The sequence below is a fragment of the Ovis canadensis genome, chromosome 2 (assembly GCF_042477335.2).
Source record: "Ovis canadensis isolate MfBH-ARS-UI-01 breed Bighorn chromosome 2, ARS-UI_OviCan_v2, whole genome shotgun sequence".
NCBI lineage: Eukaryota > Metazoa > Chordata > Mammalia > Artiodactyla > Bovidae > Ovis > Ovis canadensis.
Window position 1 is genome coordinate 41,955,635 of NC_091246.1, and position 21,772 is coordinate 41,977,406.

Below are 21,772 nucleotides of genomic sequence, written 5' to 3' on the forward strand. Positions count from 1 at the left end.
TAGCCTAAAGCATATTAAACGCAACTTGATTATAAAATGCATTTGAATTGCCCTAATAAATTTCTTGGTAAGCTTTCCCAACCTCAAGTAAAGAAATCTATAACCTCCTAGGCTGGCCCCTCTGCTGACTTGCAGGGTAACTTTGTATAAAGGCTTCTCCCTCTCCACATCCCTCTTTCTCAGCCAATAAATTCGGAATAATAGATTTGTCTAGCACCCAGGAATGGCTGCAAGACACTTCTTTATACTTGGACAGCATTTCGCAAATGCCAAGCTGGCTTTAGGCTACATATGTCAGAATGATGCTTCAGCCTGAGTTTTTGTTTTTTGGTTTTTTTTAAATTTCTATTTCACAAACTCATTGGCATCACCCATCAGTCTCACTCGTTATAGCTCACAGCTGAACCTTGTGGATTTGCTGCCTTGGATTCAGGTCCACGCCTCCATGTCTTGCCCCACACTGCACTGTCTGCATTTTCACCGCATATATTTTCACCATCCCAGGTACATAAAGCTAAAGGACTATGGGTGAATGGAGTTGTATTGTTTGTTGTTTAGGCACTCAGTCGTGTCTGATTCTTTGTGACCCCCATGGACTGTAGCCCGCCATACTCCTCTGTCCATGCGATTTCCTAAGCAAGAATACTGGAGTGGCTTGCCATTTCCTTCTCCAGGGGATCTTCCCCACCCAAGGGTAGAACTCGCATCTCTTGCGTGGCAGGCAGGTTCTTTACCACTGAGCCACCTGGGAAGCCCAATAGATGGAGTGGTCTACTCCAAGTAGCAAGCCTTGGTCTCTAACAGGAAGGGTTTGCATGGAGCACTGGATGGAAGACTTTCTGTCATGGGCAGAATGACAGGCTGGCCCCACCCCTCGACTATTCCTTCCTCTACTTGGAGTACAAATGGATTTGTCACAAAGGTGTCTGAGAGGATGACCAAGAAGCAAGGGAAAACATTCAGGCTCAGATTTGCCTCCACACTGACCTCCTAACACTCCCCTGGAAGATTTCCAAGCAGTAGGATAGATGCAAAAAAGTGTTACAAATTGAGTAGAAAGTTATTTAGCCTTGACCTCTGTCTGCAGACCACTGAAAGAAAGAACGCTAAGAAGAAAAAAATGGATCAAAGAAGTTTCATTTTCTTCACTAGCAAGGTGCAATGTTCACTATCACCTTGAAATAGAATTGCTTTTTTAAATCAAGGAGCTCAAAATAACATCTGTGTTATCTGATATAGCCCTTCATCTGCCCTGAACGGTTAGGTAGGGATGTGAGCCTCCCCTTTAGCACTGGGGCAGACTAGTTAATAAATAAAGTAGTTAATAAACCCTAACTAGTTAATAAACAGAATAGTTAGTAAATAGATCCTCCGCTTAGCACTAGGGCAGAGTAGTTAATAGTTAATAAACCTACAACCCCTTGATAGTTCTCTGCTAGGTAATAATAGGATGGTAAACAGAATGGTTTTATCACAGAATTCCTAAAATATGTAGAACCATGCCAGTCATCTGCAAGCTCACTGGCTAAGTCACAGGTGTGTGACCTAGACTACAAATATAAGCCATCCCCTTAAAAAAAGCATCCTGATGACCTGAAACAATCAATGGTCAATCTGACTTAGCCAGGATTTACACTTTTTTTTTTTTTTTTTTTAATGTAAAAGGCAAATCTCCTTGCTGGTTGGTTCGGGCGCCCTCATGTGTCTCAACAGAGTACTGTCCCTTTCTGTCTCCAAAGGGCATGATACTGACAGATTCAATGACACACGTTTCTTTGTACTTGTTTCAGTATGCTCCTGTGACAGAAGATTGACAGGCTGCCCAAGGACTATGAACTTGTCCTCCCTGATATAAAGTGACATTGTAACTTAGACCTGAAAGGATGAAACACTAGTGTTCATAAGAATAGAGGCTAATTTCCACTTGCTTGTCCTGGTTTAAATGTGTTAGATTATCTTGTGTATTCTTTTTCCTCTTCCTGCCCCATCCCAAGGGGCAGTGCGCTAAGGATGCGTGGTCCTCCTCCACTGTGGGGGTCACATGACTGAAGAGCCCAGAACTCCTTTTAGAACAAGCAAATCTCAGGTGACCTAGCTCCACCATCTACCCTATGACCATGCATAAGTCATCCTCTCTGGTCTCAGGCTCTTTCTGTGGGAGGAGAAAGAGGTTTTTTCTCACAGATGAGAAGCAGCACCACCACCACCAATGCCCAGTGAAAAGCAGATAGACACCCTGCAAATGTTAATTGAATCTAAACCTGTAAACTCTAGTCCAATCCACTTGCCATATTAGATTTCCAGAAAACAGATATTCTTCCTCATCAAATACAACCTACATGCATTAAGAAGTAGCTTGGGAGTTTGTGGCACACAAGAAAAGGTCAAACATTTCTCCACATTTCCCACAACACTTGACTTAATACCAAGAACTCAGTAACCCTCCCTAATCCAGTAGGGGTAGGGGGAGTTTTCCCTCTTAATATAGTTCCCCCTTTCTTTCTTTGGCAGAGTTTAAAGCAGTCAGAGGCAATTAACAAGGCAAAGAATTTGAGACTGTCTGCACAGTACATGTATCTTTATAGAAGGAAGAGATGATTTCCACACACCCGCCCCCCTATCTTCCTTCTTTTCCTCTCCTTCTTTTTCTTGAAGTTAGGAAGGCATGACTGAATGGTCCTACAGTGCAGTCAGACCTCAAGATTCCCAGAGAAGAATGACAGTGACACTCCGACCTTAGTTACCATGTCACACCAACCTTGATGAGTCTTGCAGTCTGTTAAGCACAAAAGAAACATTTACCAAGAGACCATGCTCCTGGGCTGCTCTCACCAAAAAGCCCAGAGCCATTCATTGCTCAGTTTTAAGCTAGCCAAATCCAACAAAGCCCCAGAGATCTTTGATGTAATCTTCTCACTGAACTCATGCCAGCCTCGCACGGGCACAGTCAGGGCACCATCACCCAGCCTTAGGTGTTGGCAGATTCTCCCACCCACTTCTTTGCACTTTCCCAGCTTGGGGGCATGGCAAAGGCTCCCCTTCCCTCCCACCTACTGCACCTGGGGGTGCCTCCAACTTGCACAGCCGCAGTAGGGCTTGGGAAGATTCCTCATCTCCCTTAAGTGCATCACATCTTTTTGTGAGCTAAGTTACTACCTTAACAGAACCCCAGAAAGTGCCAGTCTAACGGAAACGCTAGATAGTCTTGTGGACTAAAATTCATAACCAATGAATGGGGAAGGGAAAACCCCTGATGTACTGTCATTAAACTAGGAGAAATATTCTTTTCCAATAAAGTTCTTATACTAATTGATAATTTCCATCTTATTTCAAACATCTCTCATAATTTGCCCCCTTTCTTTCCTACTGCTATCCTGGTTGTCCAGGACTTCATCAACACAAATTGATCTTACTAACTAGCTTTACAACCTCCATTCTTTTCTTCCTCCAAGCCATCCTAAGTACAATCAAACGACCTTCCCCTAATGCTAATTTCAACACATTTAGCAATTCCTACTCAAGAACCCTTGACTCCTCATTGTTGCACGATAAAATTCAAAATCTGAAATCTGATATTCAAGCTCTTTTTTATTCTTCCTTACTCCCCCATCCCAGGAGAAGTTACAAAGAAACTGGACATCACCTCCAGTGCTCCCCAGATTCTTCTATCATTCTTATATCAAAGTCTAATGCGAGCACAAGGACTGGGGACATTCAGATGTCCTTGAACTCTGGGGAAGAGATGCTATTTACATTAGGGATTTCTAGATAGGCTTCAGCTTCTGCTTTTGATGTTCTCGAAAGCACAGATGCACTAGTTATATGCAAACCAATATGGCTGCCCACCATTGGATTGCTTCATGTGGTCAGTCACAGTGAGACATTCCACACACCCAGCTAGGAACCTCCAGACAGATGACGATAAGTTAATGAAATCCAGAGAAACAATGAACCAACATCAGAAGATGCAAAACACACCCTGACAATTGTGGAACAATCTGTTCTGATGGGAACACCAGGGTGTGCGGAAAAGAATGGCGATGGTGAAAAGTAAGTCATCACCCTTCAAAGCCAGTAGGTTAAAACAAGGAAAGTCTAACAAGAGAAACAGCACTGCCTTTAACGAGAAAAAAATGGCTAAGGAGGTAGAGAATGCAGAGGAAGAGAAATCCAAATCCTCGGGAAGAATACGCATCTGTCTTCTTGTTCTCCTTCTGGAAGAAAACACACAACTATTAATACTGTGTTGCAGTGCCGTCACGCCAGACACCTATCACTCCTGCCTGAAGCAATAAAAACAACCTCTGAGATTGCCAGAACAAAAACACTTTTAAAAAATGAAATATCATGGCTTTTTCATAAATTCTGCAAAAGCAACAACAGCAGTTCACATCTTTCCTGCACTGACCCTTCCATGAAGCTTTGTCCACATCTGTAGCCAATGTTGACCATGGCCTTCTCTTACCATACAAGTTTCTGACACCCTGAACCCTTAGGAAATATGACTGGGGTTGGCCTTCTTCCCAACTTGACTATAAGCTTCTCAGTGATGAGAATCATTACTTTTCCTCCTCCTCTCTTCTGCTTTACCTTCCCTCACGCATCCCCTAAGCTCCCAGCCTAGAAGGTACTTGAGAAATACCAATACTGTCAGTTAATTTAAATTGAAAATGTTAAAAGAAATTTGAAAATTCCCTCTCTTTTCTCTAGATATTCCCTCTACCCTTAATTTCCTCTATTCCTTCTTTTAGCAAACGTCATGCTTTCCAAACAACCTTTTTTTCTCTTTCTTGCCAGGCAACCTATAATCACTCCCCACACTCATGTAGAGTTGATTCTTGGTTTGTGGTTAAGAGTCGGAGCTCTTTCTCCAATCTTTGTTTGAAGATGTGATGATTTACATGGAAGTCTTTGGCTCTGTGTTCTTACAAGATCATCTTGCCCGTCTGGACGAATCCCTGATGGCCCTTTCTCATTTACCTCCTTCAAATGTTTAAAGGTTGTCTTGCTTAATCGCTTCACTCCAACCCAGCCGTTAATGACCACCTTCAATCCTAACCATCAATCCTAAGTCCTCTCTAAGATCATTAGCCTCCTTCACAAGTTAGGGACAAGTCTCAGTATTGCCTACAGCCCACTTATAAGAAAGTATGCACTTCTATCCTAGGCACAGTTGTGATACCACAGTAATTTTCTTATTATATATCAAGCTTATTAGTCCTTTCTCCAACACATGTTGGTCTCTTACCCCTTCTTCCCTGTCTTGCCCACCCCCTAATCCCTCTCCCCCCATCCAATTTACCCAGCAGGTTTATTCTTGCTTTGGCCAGCTTATTGTTTCAATGTGATTATGAAGTTGCTGGGCTTGAATACACAGTTTATTAATTTCCAGGCATTCACAATGTCTCCCTGTTAAGCAGAATATACGTAGGTATTCATGTGTCTAGCTGTGGTAACTAACACTCTTGGAGTTTGCAGTCTTGCTGGTAACAAAAAAGATGGAGTCAAGGTTAATTTGTGTTACTAGACATTGTTTTAGAGATATCAGGAATGCTAGACTCCAACTTCGGCATTTGACAGGTTGGAAAATAGGTAGAACAGGGTAATGACCAGGGTCATAGAGCTGCTCAATAGAGGAACTGGGGTGACAGCTCAGAGCTCTCATTTTCCAGTCCACCAGGAACCTTATCCTCCTATCTGTCCCTTTACAAGAGCTCATATATGTGAAAACTCAGGATGGATGTCCACATACAGCCAAAATGCCTCACAGACCTGTGAACACACTTACACTGGGAAGATGGGGAGGTACTATCTACCTAACTTACAACACTGAGACCGTGCTATGAAAATAATAGTAAAACTGCTATAATGAGTTTAAATTCGAATTCAAAGAGACCCCACTACTCATCCTGCCTGGATTGCATTCCTCCCCATAGCACACAGTTTTAAAAGATGGTTAGATTTCCCAAAGCACCTGGTTGAGTTCATCATACGATTTCCCTTTAATTCGACCAACAGAAAATCAACCCCTGAATTCTGTGAAAATAGCTTTTTCATACATCTCTGCACACACAGTCACACACACGTATAAAACATTGGCAGCAGGTACTTTTAATTTGCTGGAAAATATTTCTAAGAAGTCAAACAGCTCTAACCCAATGAGCACGCCCTCCGATTGGCTGGCCAGACCAGCTGAGGGACCTGATTGGTCCTTGATCCTGAGGACCGATAAGAACGGCTATAAAATCCCTGGGTGCAGCTCTTGGGCCCCCAGTTTGCAAAAGCCAGAGGTGCAAGAAGCAGCGATTGCAGCAGCAACAACAGCAGCAGCAGCAAAAAGCGCCAGCGGAAGCAACATCAGCAGCAGCAACAACAGAAAAATCCTGATCAAATCCTCACCTAGGTTCTCAGTGTATCCAGATCCACATCTTCACTCAAGCCGGGAGAGGGAAAGAGGAAAGGGGGGGGGAGGAAAAAAAAAAAAAAAACCCAGCAACTTAGCGGAAACTTCTCAGAGAATGCTCCAAAACTCAGCAGTGCTTCTGGTGCTGGTGATCAGTGCTTCTGCAACCCATGAGGCGGAGCAGAATGATTCTGTGAGCCTCAGGAAATCCCGGGTGGCAGCTCAGAACTCAGGTAAGCGGCAAACCCAGGACCGGTTTCTCCCGCAAGGAGCTGTCCTCATTTGCCTCTCGCTTTAGCAACTGTGTCTGTGACGGCTGATCTTGATAATAAATGTGCTGCATGCCTGAAGGCAATAGACTGCCAGTGTAATCCAATAGCCTTAGGAAGTGGAGCTCCTTTGTTTAATAAATGGCATGCAACTAACGAAGAAGCTGGGCGCTCTGCTGAGGGTATTTCATTGCATAAGCCTAGCCTGATTGCCTGAAATCTGGCACGTACCCTCTTGGTGGGGAGGGGGGGGGGGGGTGGACGGGGGGAGGGGGCGGGGGAGAGGCTTGAATGTTGGCATGCTTCAAAGCGCTCTCTATACTTTCCAGAAGCCGAAGCTGATCTTGAGGTGAGACGTGACTTGTCTGATGCTGCTCCTCTTCCTTCACCCTAAAGACCCCATAACTTGACTTCCTTGGCCCTTCAGGGAACACACAGAAAGCTCCCTCTGCAGAGCTATTTACCGAGCCATAGCCCTCCAGTCTGACAAATTCAGGGCAGATTTACAGAAAACCCTACACATCCCACCCCCACCCCCACCCCACTCCCCGCCCCCGGCACTGCTCCTTCTGTCTGTACCTGCTCTCTCAGGGCTCCATTCAATCCCCACGCAGCCCCGTGGCCAGGGAGCCCCCTCGTAAAAAAGTATTTGTGAAAGGTAGCAGCTATTTCTGCAAGGGGGCGGGGGTCTCGCTCTAGTCCTGACTCCCGGAGCAGTCAATTGTGTATTATCTTAGCCTCTAAAGGAAAAGAGTCCTCAGGAAGCCGGCATTGACACCTCTGCCTTTGGACTTGGCTTGTCCATCTTGCTTGCCTTCCATGCCGGCTCGCTCTCTCTCTCTGCCCCTACCCCGCCCCGCCCCGACTGTCAGCAAAGATGGGCTCGCAGGTGTTGGACGCCGCTCCCCTCGAAAGAGCACAGGTCCCTGCCGAGAGGAGGGCTTTGGTTCACTTCCTTTTGTACTTAGTTGCTATAGAGATGCCGTGATTCACAATTCCAGCTTGCCTAAAACAATAGCAACCCTAATGCATATTAAAACTGCTTTAAGCAAAGTTATAATTTGAACCCGTGGAAATATATAATTAGGGAAATGACTTGTAACATCCCAGAGGCTGCGGGGGGCGGGGGAGGGGAGGCGGGGGGGGGAGGGGCCGCCTAACCGAAACGTGCTTTTGATCTCAGAGGAGACTTCTATGGTATGAAGGCTGCAGATCATTTCTCGCTGAGCTGCCTGCCAGAACACACCCCCCCCCTTCTGTAGGAGAGAAATTACTTTTATGGGAGATCTTATCCACAATGTAGAAAGCCTCATGCAAGTTCTTTGCGGTTTTCTTTCCGCCTTACACAAGGGGGTGCCTTGGCCTTGTTATTCTACACCTGTGTTTCTCTTTTTAAAAAAAAAATGGCTTTTAATATAAGAGAGATTATACATACCTCTAAGCACTGTCCTATGGTGGGGGGTTGGGATGAAACATGAAAGGATCAGATTTCTTTCTGCCGATAGGAAGGTAAGTTAAACGCCCTAAATCAGAAGAGTCTCCAAGTGGACTCCTAACAAGTTCTTCTCTGCCATTTAGACCAAATGTCCATGCTTATTGGGGTTTCCCTGGTGGCACAGATGATAAAGAATCTGCCTGCCAATGCAGGAAACATGGGTTCAGTCCCTGGTTCAGGATGATCCCCTGGAGAAGGAAATGACAAACCACTCCAGTATTCTTGCCTGGAAAATCCCATGTACAGAGCAACCTGGCAGGCTACAGTCAGAGGGTCACAAAGAGCCAGACCCAATTGAGCACGCACACGCACACACGCATGTCCATGCTTATCACCCTGGAGTGTATTTTTTGGAGGCCAGATGGACTCCCTGGCCCTTCCTCCTCCTAAACTTGCCCACCCATCACTGCCTTCCCAGGCTTTCAGCCTTTAGGACGTGACCTTGGATTCTGCAGAGTTCCTTCAAGAACTGTGTATGCCTGATCTTCCAACCTTACTTCTCCAACCACCAAAACTCTATGGGATGGTGAGACCAAGAGTGTGCCTCCAACGGAAAACTCATTCCCACTCCTCCATGTGCTCTGGTTCTTATAAGCAAAAGGAGTCCCCTCTTTCCTTCACCCCCTACACCACTCTGAATGGGTCTTTCTGCTGGCCCCATCACAGACTCCCAGGAGAAGTTTTTCTCACCCCTTTGTCTTTGAATTTTGCCACCACAACACCATGATATGTCCAGAGCATCCTCACCATTTGACCCAGATTGGATGGATTTGTCTGTTTCAGCTGAAGTGGTTCGCTGCCTCAACAGCGCACTGCAGGTTGGCTGTGGAGCTTTTGCATGCCTGGAAAACTCCACCTGTGACACAGATGGGATGTACGACATCTGTAAATCCTTCTTGTACAGCGCTGCTAAATTTGACACTCAGGTAATAAGACCTTGACCCCTGCTCCCACTGGTTATGTGTTGTTAACAGTGTATGAGACTATTGTTCTTCGGACCCAGTCTTGTAGGGAACCAGCTCTGCTTCTCAGCCTCCCTACTCTAAATTCTCATCTCTAACGTGTGTACACACACACACACACACACACACACACACACACACACTGTGGGCCAAGAAATAGGTTCTATATAAGCCACTCTCCACCCACTCTAATGCACAATTGTAACACGCTGACAGAGGCTGTCTTATAAGGGAGGGGTGATGAGCGGAAAATCTTTGCGTCTTCAAGAGGAAATAAAAATGTTCTAACAAAGAATCTCTTCTCACTATATAAGCCAGCATACTAGCTTGCTTGTTTGTTTATTTACTAGCTTGTGATTTGAGTTACCAAATCTCAATCCAGAGAATACAAAGCCATACTCTGGCTATTTTTAGGCTGCAGAGTGGTTGGTTATGGTTCATCTCTTTTTGTCATCTCATTTCATTTCTATGGAGCTCAATTCTCAAGGTAGTCTAAGGGAATAGGGTTTTAAAAAAAAAAAATCTTGACTGCAGCCTACAATTCTCTTATTACAAGGACATTTAGAGGGCTGGCTTCCCTGGTGTCTCAGTGGTAAAGAATCTGCCTGCGATGCAGAAGATGCAGGAGATGAGGGTCCAGTCCCTGGGTCAGGAAGATCCTTGGAGGAGGGCATGGCAGCCCACTCCAGTATTCTTGCCTGGAGAATCAATCTCATGGACAGAGGAACTTGGCAGGCTACAGTCCATGGGGTCATAAGAGTTGGACACGACTGAAGTGACTGAGCATGCATGCACATAGAGGGCCATCTACCATCCAGTCTGGGGTTAAAGTTACGGGTTAAGGGTTAGGGTTAGGGTTAGAGACAGTGCCAAGGCATGCCCCCTTAAGTTCTACATACTGTAGGCACTGTCCTGTCTGTTCATCTCAAGCTAAAGTTTGTCTTCTTGCCCCCCTCCTTCCTCGGCAGGGAAAAGCATTTGTCAAAGAGAGCTTAAAGTGCATCGCCAATGGGGTCACCTCCAAGGTCTTCCTGGCCATTCGGAGGTGCTCCACTTTCCAGAGGATGATTGCCGAGGTCCAGGAGGAGTGCTACAGCAAGCTGAACGTGTGCAGTGTCGCCAAGCGGAACCCAGAAGCCATCACAGAAGTCGTCCAGCTCCCTAATCATTTCTCCAACAGGTACAGATGAATCCGCTTTTTGGCAGTTGTGGGGGAGGAGGGAGTGGTTGACTGGCAGAGCCAGATACAGAAGGGGTTAAATTGCCACAGCCGTGCTCTTATTTTAGCTTGCAGTCTTCCCAGCTTTTGCAGGAAAAAATATGTTTGTGATTGTCTGTGACAGCTTAGGCAGCCTGGATTTTTTTTTTTCACTGTTGTAGAAAAGTCTTTCCATGCATCTAATAGAAAACTTCATCCACAGCATCCCTGGGTGCATTGTCTTGAAGGGAATTATGAAGTTTATGGAAACAAGCTTTTGAGACATCCAGTTGGGCTGAAATCATGACTAGGCAAAGTACAATGGGTCATCATGAAAACCTTAGTCAAATGTCACCAACAGACTTCTAAAACTGCATGTATTTTGAGTCAGTCTGAAGTCCACTCAGATATTTCACTGGGTATCCCAGAGCAAGCCATCTCACTTCAGCGGGACTCAAATTTCCTTTGGGAAAAGTGAAATGGCTGGACTAGATGATTCCTATGTTCCCTTCCAGGTCTGTCATCCCATTCCTCTAGTCCAGGGTTTCCTGGAATGGTTTTCTGCTGATTCCCTGGATCCCATATTCATCTTAGTATTTGACAGTGAGCCCAAGCCACTGAGCTAGTAATATCTGAGCATCACGCCCTTCTGCATCCTTGACTCACTGTCTTTACCAGCCAGGAGTGAGCACCTAAGACATGAGATGGCAGACATGCTCATTCCATGGTCTAGAAAGCTTTCTGGCAAGACCTGGGCTTCATCATCCATGATCAAGTTCAGAGGTGCTAATGGGGCCAGCATGGAAGTATGGCAGGGACAATGCAAACCAGTCAAGTTCGGCCTCCTGTGATGGTGCACAGCCTAAAACTTGACTCCGAGTCCTGAAGGGCTATTATTCTCTGATTCTCCAGTCAAATCTGCACATATTCACAAAGATCAGACCCTATGAGTTACTCTGACCACAAGACAGCTAACACAGCCTTACCAGATTGATTTCCTAGCCAGAGGCTGCCTACCTTCTTCAGAGAGTCCTTAATAACCTAGTCCTTCTGGGGCTTACCATTAAGTTAGTCATTTATACGTGGTAACCCTAGTAGTAAAGAACCTGCCTGCCAGTGCAGGAGATGTAAGAGTCACAGATTCTATCCCTGGGTCAGGAAGATCCCCCGGAGGAGGGCACGACAATCCACTGCAGTATTCTTGGCCAGAGAATCCCATGGACAGAGGAGCCTGGTGGGCTACTGTCCATAGGGTCACACAGAGTCAGACATCACTGAAGTGATTTAGCATGCACACACGCTGGAAAATGGAAAAGTAGCTCCTCCTTAGGGAAAGGCTGAGGCCTCTGACATTAAACTTTGTAAATTTCTAATTCACCCTGGCTACAGATCACTGCACTTCAGAACCTCATGTCAGTTTATAAAAGTCATGTGTTCAGTCTTTGGAAGTGACTCTGTCATGGTCCTAACTGATGTTCTGAGAACAGGAAAGTCAAATTCATCATTTATCTCAAGTGGCCTGTCTCTTTATATTGACATTAGTCTTAATATTCTCCTAGGAAGATTCTTACTACATCTGGAGAGGGGAAAAAAAAAAAAAACAGTCTGATACCTGGAGATTCTTCACCCTAAGGAAAAGAAGTAAAAACTGCTAGGTTTGACAGGGGCTAGGGAGCAGGGGGCTAATGGACATGAACTTGAGCAAATTCTGGGAGATAGTGGAGGACACGGAAGTCTGGCATGCTGCAGTCCATGCAGTCATAAAGAGTCAGGCACAACTTAGTGACTCAATAACAACATCAAGGACTAAATATATGTTTGTGTGGTAACTGTAGGCAGGAATATGTTAGTATAGCCATTATCAGTTTTAATCTTTAAGGGTCCAAAGACAGTTCATAATCTATAATATGGCATGTGGCCAATTTTGAGACACTACTCACGTCTCTGATTCAACTGCAGTAGTGTCTTTCATTATGAAGCCAGAGCTCTTAGAGAAAGGAGAATAGCGATTGTGGACTTGTGATACTAAGAATCTAAAAACAAACTAGAAATAGGAGTTTTTAAATTTAGTTTCTTTTCTTTTTTTTTTTTTTTTTGGCCGCACTGTGCAGTATGTAGGATTTTAGTTCCCTGACCAGGGATGAAACCCACGACCCCTGCAGTGGAAGCTGAGTCTTAACCACAGGACTGCCAGGGAAGCCCAGTAATAGAAATGTTTAAGCAGGCCCTTAATCTTTTCAACAGATGTCTTCTTTCACCTTTAGAAAGTGGTCACACAGAATCTGGTTATCATCCTCTCTCATCTTAGAAGAATCACCTTTATTAGGGAAAACAGTCATTCTCTTGAAGACTAGAATCTTCCATGCAACTGTACCTTTCCCCAATTATTTGACTTCAACTGGCTAGCATTATTCCTGCTCAGAACTAGAGATTTCCGGTTCCATGCTGGGCTTTGGTTTGCTCTATTTAAGCTTCTCACTCTCCTGACACATCCTGCTTTCCCAGCCTCTGTCCCACCATAGATACACAGTAAGTTGTGCCAACTGGCACAGAATTGTGAAAGGAAGTAGTTACAGGTTCATTCCACCTTCCTGTGACTTATCTAGCATGAGATTTGGGCCTGGGAGAATCCAAAACCCTGTGACTGGACCAGGAGCCAGAACAGGGAACTTTTCCATGAGAGAAATGGGCTTAAAGAGGAAGAATAGCTGGAGTTTCCCCCTGCCTGGATTTGCAAACTATATTTTCAACAAGGAGGGAAACTAGCAAAATTGATCAGGCAGGTTGGGCAGCTGTGAGATTTGAGAAGAAATTGGACCATTCCAGATCCAGAGTGGGAAAACTGACAAAGCTTCCAACTCTCTAGGGCATGGATAGGGAACAGGAAACAGAAGAATAATATTGATCAAGGGAAACAAAGGACTATTTATAAACCTTCACACAGAATGTTCCTAGGCAGTATGTGTGTATTTGGGTAAGCATGGCTGAAACAGTAGCTATGGAGAATATCTGATCTTATTCTTTACCAAGAAAATAAATCACTGATGGAATTTTCAAAGGGGAAGCAAGAAACATGCTTTAAAGGGTACTTCCAGGCTGAGGGGAGAGGAGGAGGTCATCCCAGGTAGCTTAGTGGTAAAGAATCCCCCAGACAATGCAGGAGCCACGGGAGACGCAGGTTCAATCCCTGGATGAGGGAGATCCCCTGGAGGATTCTCGCCTGGAGAATCCCATGGACAGAGAAGCCTGGCAGGCTACAGTCCATGGTGTCACAAAACGCTGGATACAACTGAGCGACGGAGCACACACCCATCAGTCTGGGTGATCAGGATTTTACCCACCAAATCTTGGGAGTACCTCCCACCGCCTCACCCCATAAAGATGACAAAAGGGATTGTCTTAAATTGTTTTAACTCTCCTTGCAAAGGATGGTCCTTAAACAAATCTGCACTATTTTTGTGTTGCTATTGTTAAATTGAGAAGGAACGTATATGTCAAACCCCAGAAACATAACATGTCATAGCTAGAAATGACCATAAAGGTTATCTAGGCTAACTGTCTCGTTTTAGTAATTAAAGAACAGACCAAGAGAGGGGGTGACTTGCTGAAAGTCACACAGCTAGTGAATGACAGTGTTGAGCCTAAAATTCACACAGCCCCAAGCCAAGCTCTTTGATTTCCACTTCAAAAATGGCCGCAGGTAAAACCTGTAGGAGATAACCACCACAGTCTAAAAATGGAATACCAAACAGAATACAATAAATGTAGCCCCTGGTGATCAACAGTTAAAGTTGTGTACATTGTCTCCTCAAAGAGAAGGCACATCTCACCAACAGCTATAGTAACATCAAGATTCGATACAAGATGGTGATCCAGAAATACGTGACAAGTGCTAAATCAGCTTTTTCTGGGGACACGATTTCTTCAGTTACCTCACTGAGGTGGCTTAGAGATAGGAAAGATCTGTCTCAATCACCCACAACCCCAGAGGTCAATGCCATATTCCAGCCCTTAATGAAGAGGTGTAGGGTTAACATTTTGCTTGCTCAGGCAAATGGTGTCAACATCAAGGCAGTCTCATAGGTTTCCCACATTTGCAGGAGCTGCTGCTGGAGCCATGGACATTTTCTATTCGAAGGAGCTCTCTTAGCCTACCCTTGTTTAGTTAACAAGCTCCATGGGAGAGGCTAAGGGTAGATTTGGGGGGAGAGGCTAAGGGTAGATTTGGGGGGAGTTGCTAAGAGCAATCAGTCTGGCCAGTGTCATCCTCAAGAAGCACTAAGAACAGGTGGCCTATTGGGGTTAGCAGAGAAAGCAACAGTAAAAGTAGGTGTTTTCAGAGTTGGAGAGCAGGTGTTTGGACAAAACGGGACCAGAGGAACACATAAATGGCCTTAAAGAGGTAAGGCTAGTTACAGAAGCTTAGTTCCTTTACTGGTGTTGGACTTTTCATCCAAACTAGAGTCTTCAGTGTTGCCCTAAGGGAAGATCATTTTTTCCAGCCCATTTGGAAGACCATTAAGTATGAACAATTCTTTCTAGAAATGGAAACAGTAACTTCTAAGTTATAAAGTCCATGTTGCAGGGAGTGGGGGTGAGGGAGGGAGTGGGGTGAGGGAGGGAGTGGTGGGCAGGAAGGTGAGGGGTCACAAACCTTCTTCTCTAGGATCTAAAACACTCTGTGAAATAGACAAAGAGATCCAGGAAACCACATCCTAGCAGAGCACAAGAGATGCCTGGGGATCAATGTGGGTGTGGAGATGTCTACTTTGTTCATACAAAGTAGTCTATTCTCACTTTTTCCAAAACCACTTCTCTCCCCATTTCCCCATCCAAGCAAGATCTGCTTTGACTCATGTGCTTTATAATTCCGAAGGGTTGGAAAATGTATCTCTGTGCCAGGGAGTCCCAATTTTAACAACAGCTGGATATAATCCTCCTTCACAGAAGAGGTGGAGCCAGGACTGTATCCAAGACCCAGACACTCCCTGTGTCCCCAGCTTCGTTCTGCTTCCTCACAGAAGGGTGATGGCTTTGCTTCATATTCCACTCTATTTACTGTACATCCTTGAAAGGACCTCTGAAGGTGGGGGGAGGGATAAGTTATTCTGAAAAGATGTTTGATCCTGTGTTCTGTGAGGTGAGTTAAAAATAAACAGGTTTCTTTTCATGGAAGATTGTGGCCTGGCAGTCTTAGGGCTCCTCTGAGGAAAGGGTCTCGCTATGTAAATACTGCAGACCACCATCATCAGGGGGCTTCCCAGATGGTGCTAGTGGTAAAGAACCCGCGTGCAAATGCAGGAGACACAAGAGATATGGGTTCGATATCTGGGTTGGGAAGATCCCCTGGAGGAAGAAACAGCAACCCACTCCAGTATTCTTGACTGGAAAATCCCATAGACAGAGGAACTTGGTGGACTACAGTCCATAGGGTGGCAAAGAGTTGGACACAGCTGAAGCAACTTAGCATGCACCATCATCAGGAGAGTCCTTTTAGTGAGCACAGAACTGATGGGCTTGACAACTGCCTCCTCAGAATGGAGCAGATGCATCCCAATTCAAATTGGAAAATACCAAAACTGTCTTCCCAATAGGACCAGTAATTTATATGCATTAAATATTAGTTTACTGACAAAAGGTCAATGACAAGGTTCAAGTGTGTTCTTGATGTCATAAAAGACCCCTTTTTTGGTAATTTCCATGCTGTCTAACTCACAGGTACTGATTTTTTCAAAAAACTGCATCAAAGGGAATATTACCTAAGAATATTTGCTGTGTAACATTTACACAATTGTTTTCACATCTTCTGCAGTGCCATCTTATTCATGGAAAAATGTCCTATGACTAAAATGATCAAACCATGTTCTTCATGGAAAAAAAAAAAAAAAAAATATATATATATATATATATATATATGTTTAATCCTTTCTGAGCCACAATAATTAGCCACAGTATTTCAGATGCTTCAAGAATTCACATCAAAGATGAAGGAAATTTATAACAAACACCAAATTTTTTTGTGAAACTTATGAGAAGACATACAGATAATTTTTTCTTTAGGGAACCGTGACTTTGGAAAGAACTCTGTTTTGAAAGCTTCATTTCCTCAATGGCCACAAAATAAATAAACAAATAGACAGTGAGCAGGCATTATGGCCCTAGGACTTGGGCACACGAGGAACACAGAGAATAAGGACACATATCCTGCCTTCAGTAAAGCTTACAGTCTAGTCAGGAAAACAAAACCATCAGTAAACAAGTGATGGTCACCAAATATCTATAAAAACATCCCCCCCCCCAAAAAAAAGAAGAGACCAGCAAAAGCTTGAGTGGTGTGAGAAACTTCTTGAAATGATAGAAAGCAAGAACCATTAAGGACCTCCAGCCTTTCTATGTAAATATCCTCATTGCCTGGCATTTGGTCCTCTCACTGCACTATCCCTTTGCAGGAAGACTGAAAATGATTGAGACAATAACCTTCAGAGAGGCTAGCCAAGGGATGATAGGGAACTCAGACTGAGTAGAAAAATGCATGAGATAACTGAAGACAGGGATCTCCTTTAAAAATTTAAATTTAGGGATTTCCTCGCCAATCCAGTGGTTAGGGCCCCATGTTTCCACTGAGGAACATGGGTTCCATTCTTGACTGGGGAACTAAAATCCCACATGCCACTCAATGTGACCAGAAAAAAAAAAAAAAATAGAAATTTAGTCAGAATATGCACACCTACCATCAAAGAAAGAAAAATTGCAGAGTCACCAAAATAACTGTAAATGATTTCATATGTGTACAGTGACTATTAAAATACAAGTGTGAGTGCTGGGTTACATCATACATTTGACCAAGTCTCTGCTTCTACGTCTAGCCCACTGGAGGGCTTCTCTGGTAGTTCAGTGGTAAAAAATCCACCTGCCAATACAGGAGATGCAGGTTTGATCCCAGGGTCAGGAAGATCCTCTGGAGGAGGAAATGGCAACCCACTCCAGTATTCTTGCCTAGAAAATTCCATGGACAGAGAAGCCTGGCAGGCTACAGTCTGTGGGGTCACAAAGAGTCGGACATGAGTGAGCAACTAAGCACACACTAGCCCATTGGATGACCCCAGACAGTCACTTCAGCTCTCCTACCTTAATTTCTTCTCCATAAAAAGAGATGATGAAATAATTGTTAAATTACCTTCACAATCCCCATCAAGCTCCATGATTCTGTTTCTAAAGACTTTAGAACTCACCATGAGCCCACTCTTCAAAGTACAATCTCAATCTCCTAAGCACTAAACATGAACACAGAACCATCTTTACTCTGGGTGGTAACTCAAGGCAGCGCATACACTCACACTAAGAAGATGCTGCATGAAGGTTAGAGGCAAAAGCCACCTTCAGCTGATGCTACCCATGGGTGTTTGGTCTGGCCATTTGGGCTGGGTATTGGCTGCAGCCCAGATGAAAGCCAGGGTCTGGCCTTGCTCTCACCGAATGACCCCTCTTTCCCAATGCAGATATTATAACAGACTTGTCCGAAGCCTACTGGACTGTGACGAAGACACAGTCAGCACCATTAGAGACAGCCTGATGGAGAAAATCGGCCCCAACATGGCCAGCCTCTTTCACATCCTGCAGACGGATCACTGCGCCCATACACACCAGCGGGCCGACTTCAACAGGAGGCGTGCCAGTGAGCCACAGAAGCTGAAGGTCCTCCTCAGGAACCTCCGAGGTGAGGTGGCCTCTCCCTCCCACATCAAACGCACCTCCCAGGAGAGTGCCTAGCCGGGGAGAGGCAATCACAGCCTCAGCAAACTACGATCGTTTTAAGGGTGTTTACGCACCAACGTTGAGTGTACTGTGCCTGGTTTGATTTTTTTTTTAAGTAGTTCCTATTTTCTATCCCCCTCCCCTTAAAGAAAAATTGCATGAAACTAGGCTTCTGTAATCAATATCTCAACATTTTGCAATGGCAGCATTCCCACCAATAGAACATATGTGATCTCTATGCCTCTCCTCGGGAGAAAGTGGCCTCTTTTATCACTTCCCTCCACTCGGTCTTTTCCCAGCTCCCCTCCAACAACTCTCAAACACAAAACATTCACATAACTCCCCAGACATTGTCATTTGAAGATGCGGAGCCCTTTAGAATGGTTGCCCCAGTAGAGTTAGCTGATAAGAAGCAACTTAATTTAAATGCATGTCTTAAACAAACGCTCATAAAGATGCTCAGTGGAATTCGTGTTATGAATCTGTGCTGGCCATGGACGAATATGAATGTCATATTTGAGTTCTTGATCTCTCATGAGCTAGTGTCTTATGGTCTTGATCCTCAGTGTCTAATTTCCTTCCCAACACATTTACCAAATTGCTCGAGCCTGGCTCTCCAACCAGACTTAGAGCCTGCATCTTCTTGCATTGAATGAAAAACAAAAAGCTAACATCTCTAAGTACTGTAACTGCTCAGAGCTTTAAAAGTATCTTTAACAATTGTCTTAAAACCAGAGAATCTTAAGGTCTAACTGTGGAATATAAATAGGTGAAAACTAATGTACTGTACATAAATTCCAGAGGACTCTGCTTAAACAAAGCAGTATATAATAACTTTATTGCATATAGATTTAGTTTTGTAACTTAGCTTTATTTTTCTTTTCCTGGGAATGGAATAACTATCTCACTTCCAGATATCCACATAAATGCTCCTTGTGGCCTTTTTTATAACTAAGGGGGTAGAAGTAGTTTTACTCAACATCAAAACTTAAGATGGGCCTATATGAGATAGAAAAAAAAAAAAAAAAAAACAACAGGTTTATCTGAAGGACCCCAGGCAAGATGTTAATCTCCCAGCCCACCTCAACCCAGAGGCTACTCTTGACTTAGACCTATCCTGAAACAGCTCTGTCACATCCAACTGAGAATTACAGGAGCCAGAAAGAGCAACCCTTTGAGCTTGGGCCACTTAAGAGTGTGATCCGGCCTGCTATGCCTTGGGAAGTGGCAGTTCTTGACTTGTCACCTTTCATCAGTGCCTGGTTCTCTGGCAACATGATGATGGGGTAGGAGGCTTTCCATGAACTCAATCAGGAATGAGTCAATCAGCCTTTGGGTCTTTAGTTCGGGGGACTTGGGGCTGAGGGGGTATAAGTAACCCTGGGTTGTCCAGCCTTAATAAACTCCTCTTATTACATTTTTGTCCTGTAGCACGCTGCCTTGCCGAAGTAGTCCTGGCAGCCGGGCCATCTCTGTATAGGATTGCAAAAAAAGAGAAAAAAAAACAAAAAAAAAAAAACAAAAAAAAAGAAAAAAAAAAGAGGGAAAAACAGAGCTGGCGGTTTGATCCTTTCTGCCATGATGTTTACAAGATGGCGACCACCAAAGCCAAATGATTAACCTAGCTATGAACAACAGTAGTTTCTCAGGGTCACTGTCCTTGAACCCAACAGTCCCTTAGGAGCGTCACTGCCCACCAAAGGTCAATGTCGAGAGAGGAAGAGGGAGGAGGGGTAGGACTGTAAGGGCCACTCCAAACTCGCTTAGGTAGAAACCACTGGTGCTTGACTCTCACTCAGATGAACTTCCTATCTGTCCGAATCAGAGTGGGAGGGATCCTGGTGGGAGGAGGGAGGGCACATCTCCAGAAAAACGAAAAGCAATACAACTTTACCACAAAGCCTTTAAAACCAGTAACGTGCTGCTCAAGGACCAAGAGCGGATGCAGCAGACCTAGCAGCTGCACGAGCGTGGCTGCTTTTGTCCCCACACAGCCTCTCAGCGTGTTGACATCAGATTGTTAAGAGCATTTTTATACCCAGAACTGCCCCATCCCCAGGTCCCCAAACATATGGACACTGCCTTAGCCTCTTGGAAATCAGGTAGATCATATTCTAAGTTGATTCTCCCTCACCCTCCCTCCACCACCCCTCCCCACCCCAAACCTGCCCCCAGGCAAGGCTGGCTTCTCCAAACCGGAAAAGCTATTCAAGTTTTGTGTGTTATGTCCTTTTCGCACTAAGCCAGGATCCCAATGCAACTAATAGTTTATGAGTATTCCTAGCGAAATTCTCTCTTACTTCAGTCCAGTGGATTCTCTTTGATTTGCTGTGACCTCTTCAAACCGTGGTACCCCCTCCTTTTCTCCCCACAATAATATTTATATATGTATCTATAATACATATATCTACACATATGGAAAGAAGCAGTTCTCACAATATTGCTAATTTTTTGCATCTCTTCTCCTTCCATCCTACTCCCTCCAACTCCCCCTTCAACTTCCAAAGCTTTGTCTTGTGTTTGCTGCACAGAGTGATTTGGGGGGCTGACCTAGACCAGTTTGCATGATTCTTCTCTTGTGATTTGGTTGCACTTTAGACATTTTTGTGCCATTATATTTGCATTATGTATTTATAATTTAAATGATATTTAGGTTTTTGGCTGAGTACTGGAATAAACAGTGAGCATATCTGGTATATGTCATTATTTATTGTTAAATTACATTTTTAAGCTCCATGTGCATATAAAGGTTATGAAACATATCATGGTAATGACAGATGCAAGTTATTTTATTTGCTTATTTTTATAATTAAAGATACCATAGCATAATATGAAGCCTTTGGTGAATTCCTTCTAAGATAAAAAATAATAATAATAAAGTGTTACGTTTTATTGTTTTTTTTTCCCCTATGTCTTTCATTGTTATTCTTTAAAAATTTCTTGAATGAGACTTTCTGAACATGAGGTGAATGGCTGATTAGTTTCTTTACAGTTGCTGATGAAATGCCAATATGTAAATGAACATAGTTTAAAATCAACATTTTCCAAATCTCCTTAAAACCATTTAGTGGTTCCCATTACCTGCACAGTAAAATTGCATCCCAAACTCCTCACCACCCCAGAGGAAGCTTTATAGTCTGGTGCTGCTTCACTCTCCAGCCTCAAGATACACCTTCTGTTCAATGGAGTCTATTCTCCCTCCATGACCCAGTTTGGGAACAGGCTATGCTCTCTCTCCTTTCCATGCCTTTATTTATGCTGTTCTCACTTTCTAGATGTTTCCCTCCATCCTTTGCCTAGACAGGCAGCACTTTTGCTTCTCCAGTGTGTTCCCAGCACTGGAAAAGCATCCAGTTCATAGGATACCCTCAACACTTCCAATGGATGATTTAGAACAAATCAGAAGAAGGGAAAAGACACTTGAATCAGCGGGGCAAGAGAGGCAGATAGCTTGAGAGTGATAAGAATCCAGCTCCAAGATCAGACTTCTGCAATCTGAATTCTGGCTCTGCCCTTTGTTAACTGCATGGCATCAGATAGGGCTTCCTTGGTAGCTCAGTGGTAAAGAATCTGCCTGCTAAGACTAGAGACATGAGTTCAAATGCTAGGTCAGGAAGATACCTTGGAGATGAAAATGGCAATGCACTCCAATACTCTTGCCTGGGAAATCCCATGGACCAAGGATCCCGG

The 21,772-nt window shown here is 44.2% G+C and overlaps 1 protein-coding gene across 1 annotated transcript; it reads left to right on the plus strand.

The window, feature by feature from the left end:
- Positions 1-1,642: 1,642 nt before the first annotated feature.
- STC1 (stanniocalcin 1) lies at positions 1,643-18,748 on the plus strand. The gene is made up of 4 exons (XM_069574003.1): positions 1,643-6,636; positions 8,951-9,093; positions 10,098-10,309; positions 17,827-18,748. Exons 1-4 carry the CDS (start codon positions 6,159-6,161, stop codon positions 18,095-18,097), a joined length of 1,104 nt encoding a protein of 367 aa, XP_069430104.1. The 5' UTR covers positions 1,643-6,158; the 3' UTR covers positions 18,098-18,748.
- The last annotated feature ends 3,024 nt before the right edge of the window (positions 18,749-21,772 follow it).

Coding starts and splice junctions, on each gene's coding strand:
- STC1 (XM_069574003.1), top strand. CDS start 6,159: ATGAGCACGCCCTCCGATTGGCTGGCCAGACCAGCTGAGGGACCTGAT. Junction 6,637..8,950: donor GGTGGCAGCTCAGAACTCAG/GTAAGCGGCAAA, acceptor TGTCTGTTTCAG/CTGAAGTGGTTCGCTGCCTC. Junction 9,094..10,097: donor CTGCTAAATTTGACACTCAG/GTAATAAGACCT, acceptor CTTCCTCGGCAG/GGAAAAGCATTTGTCAAAGA.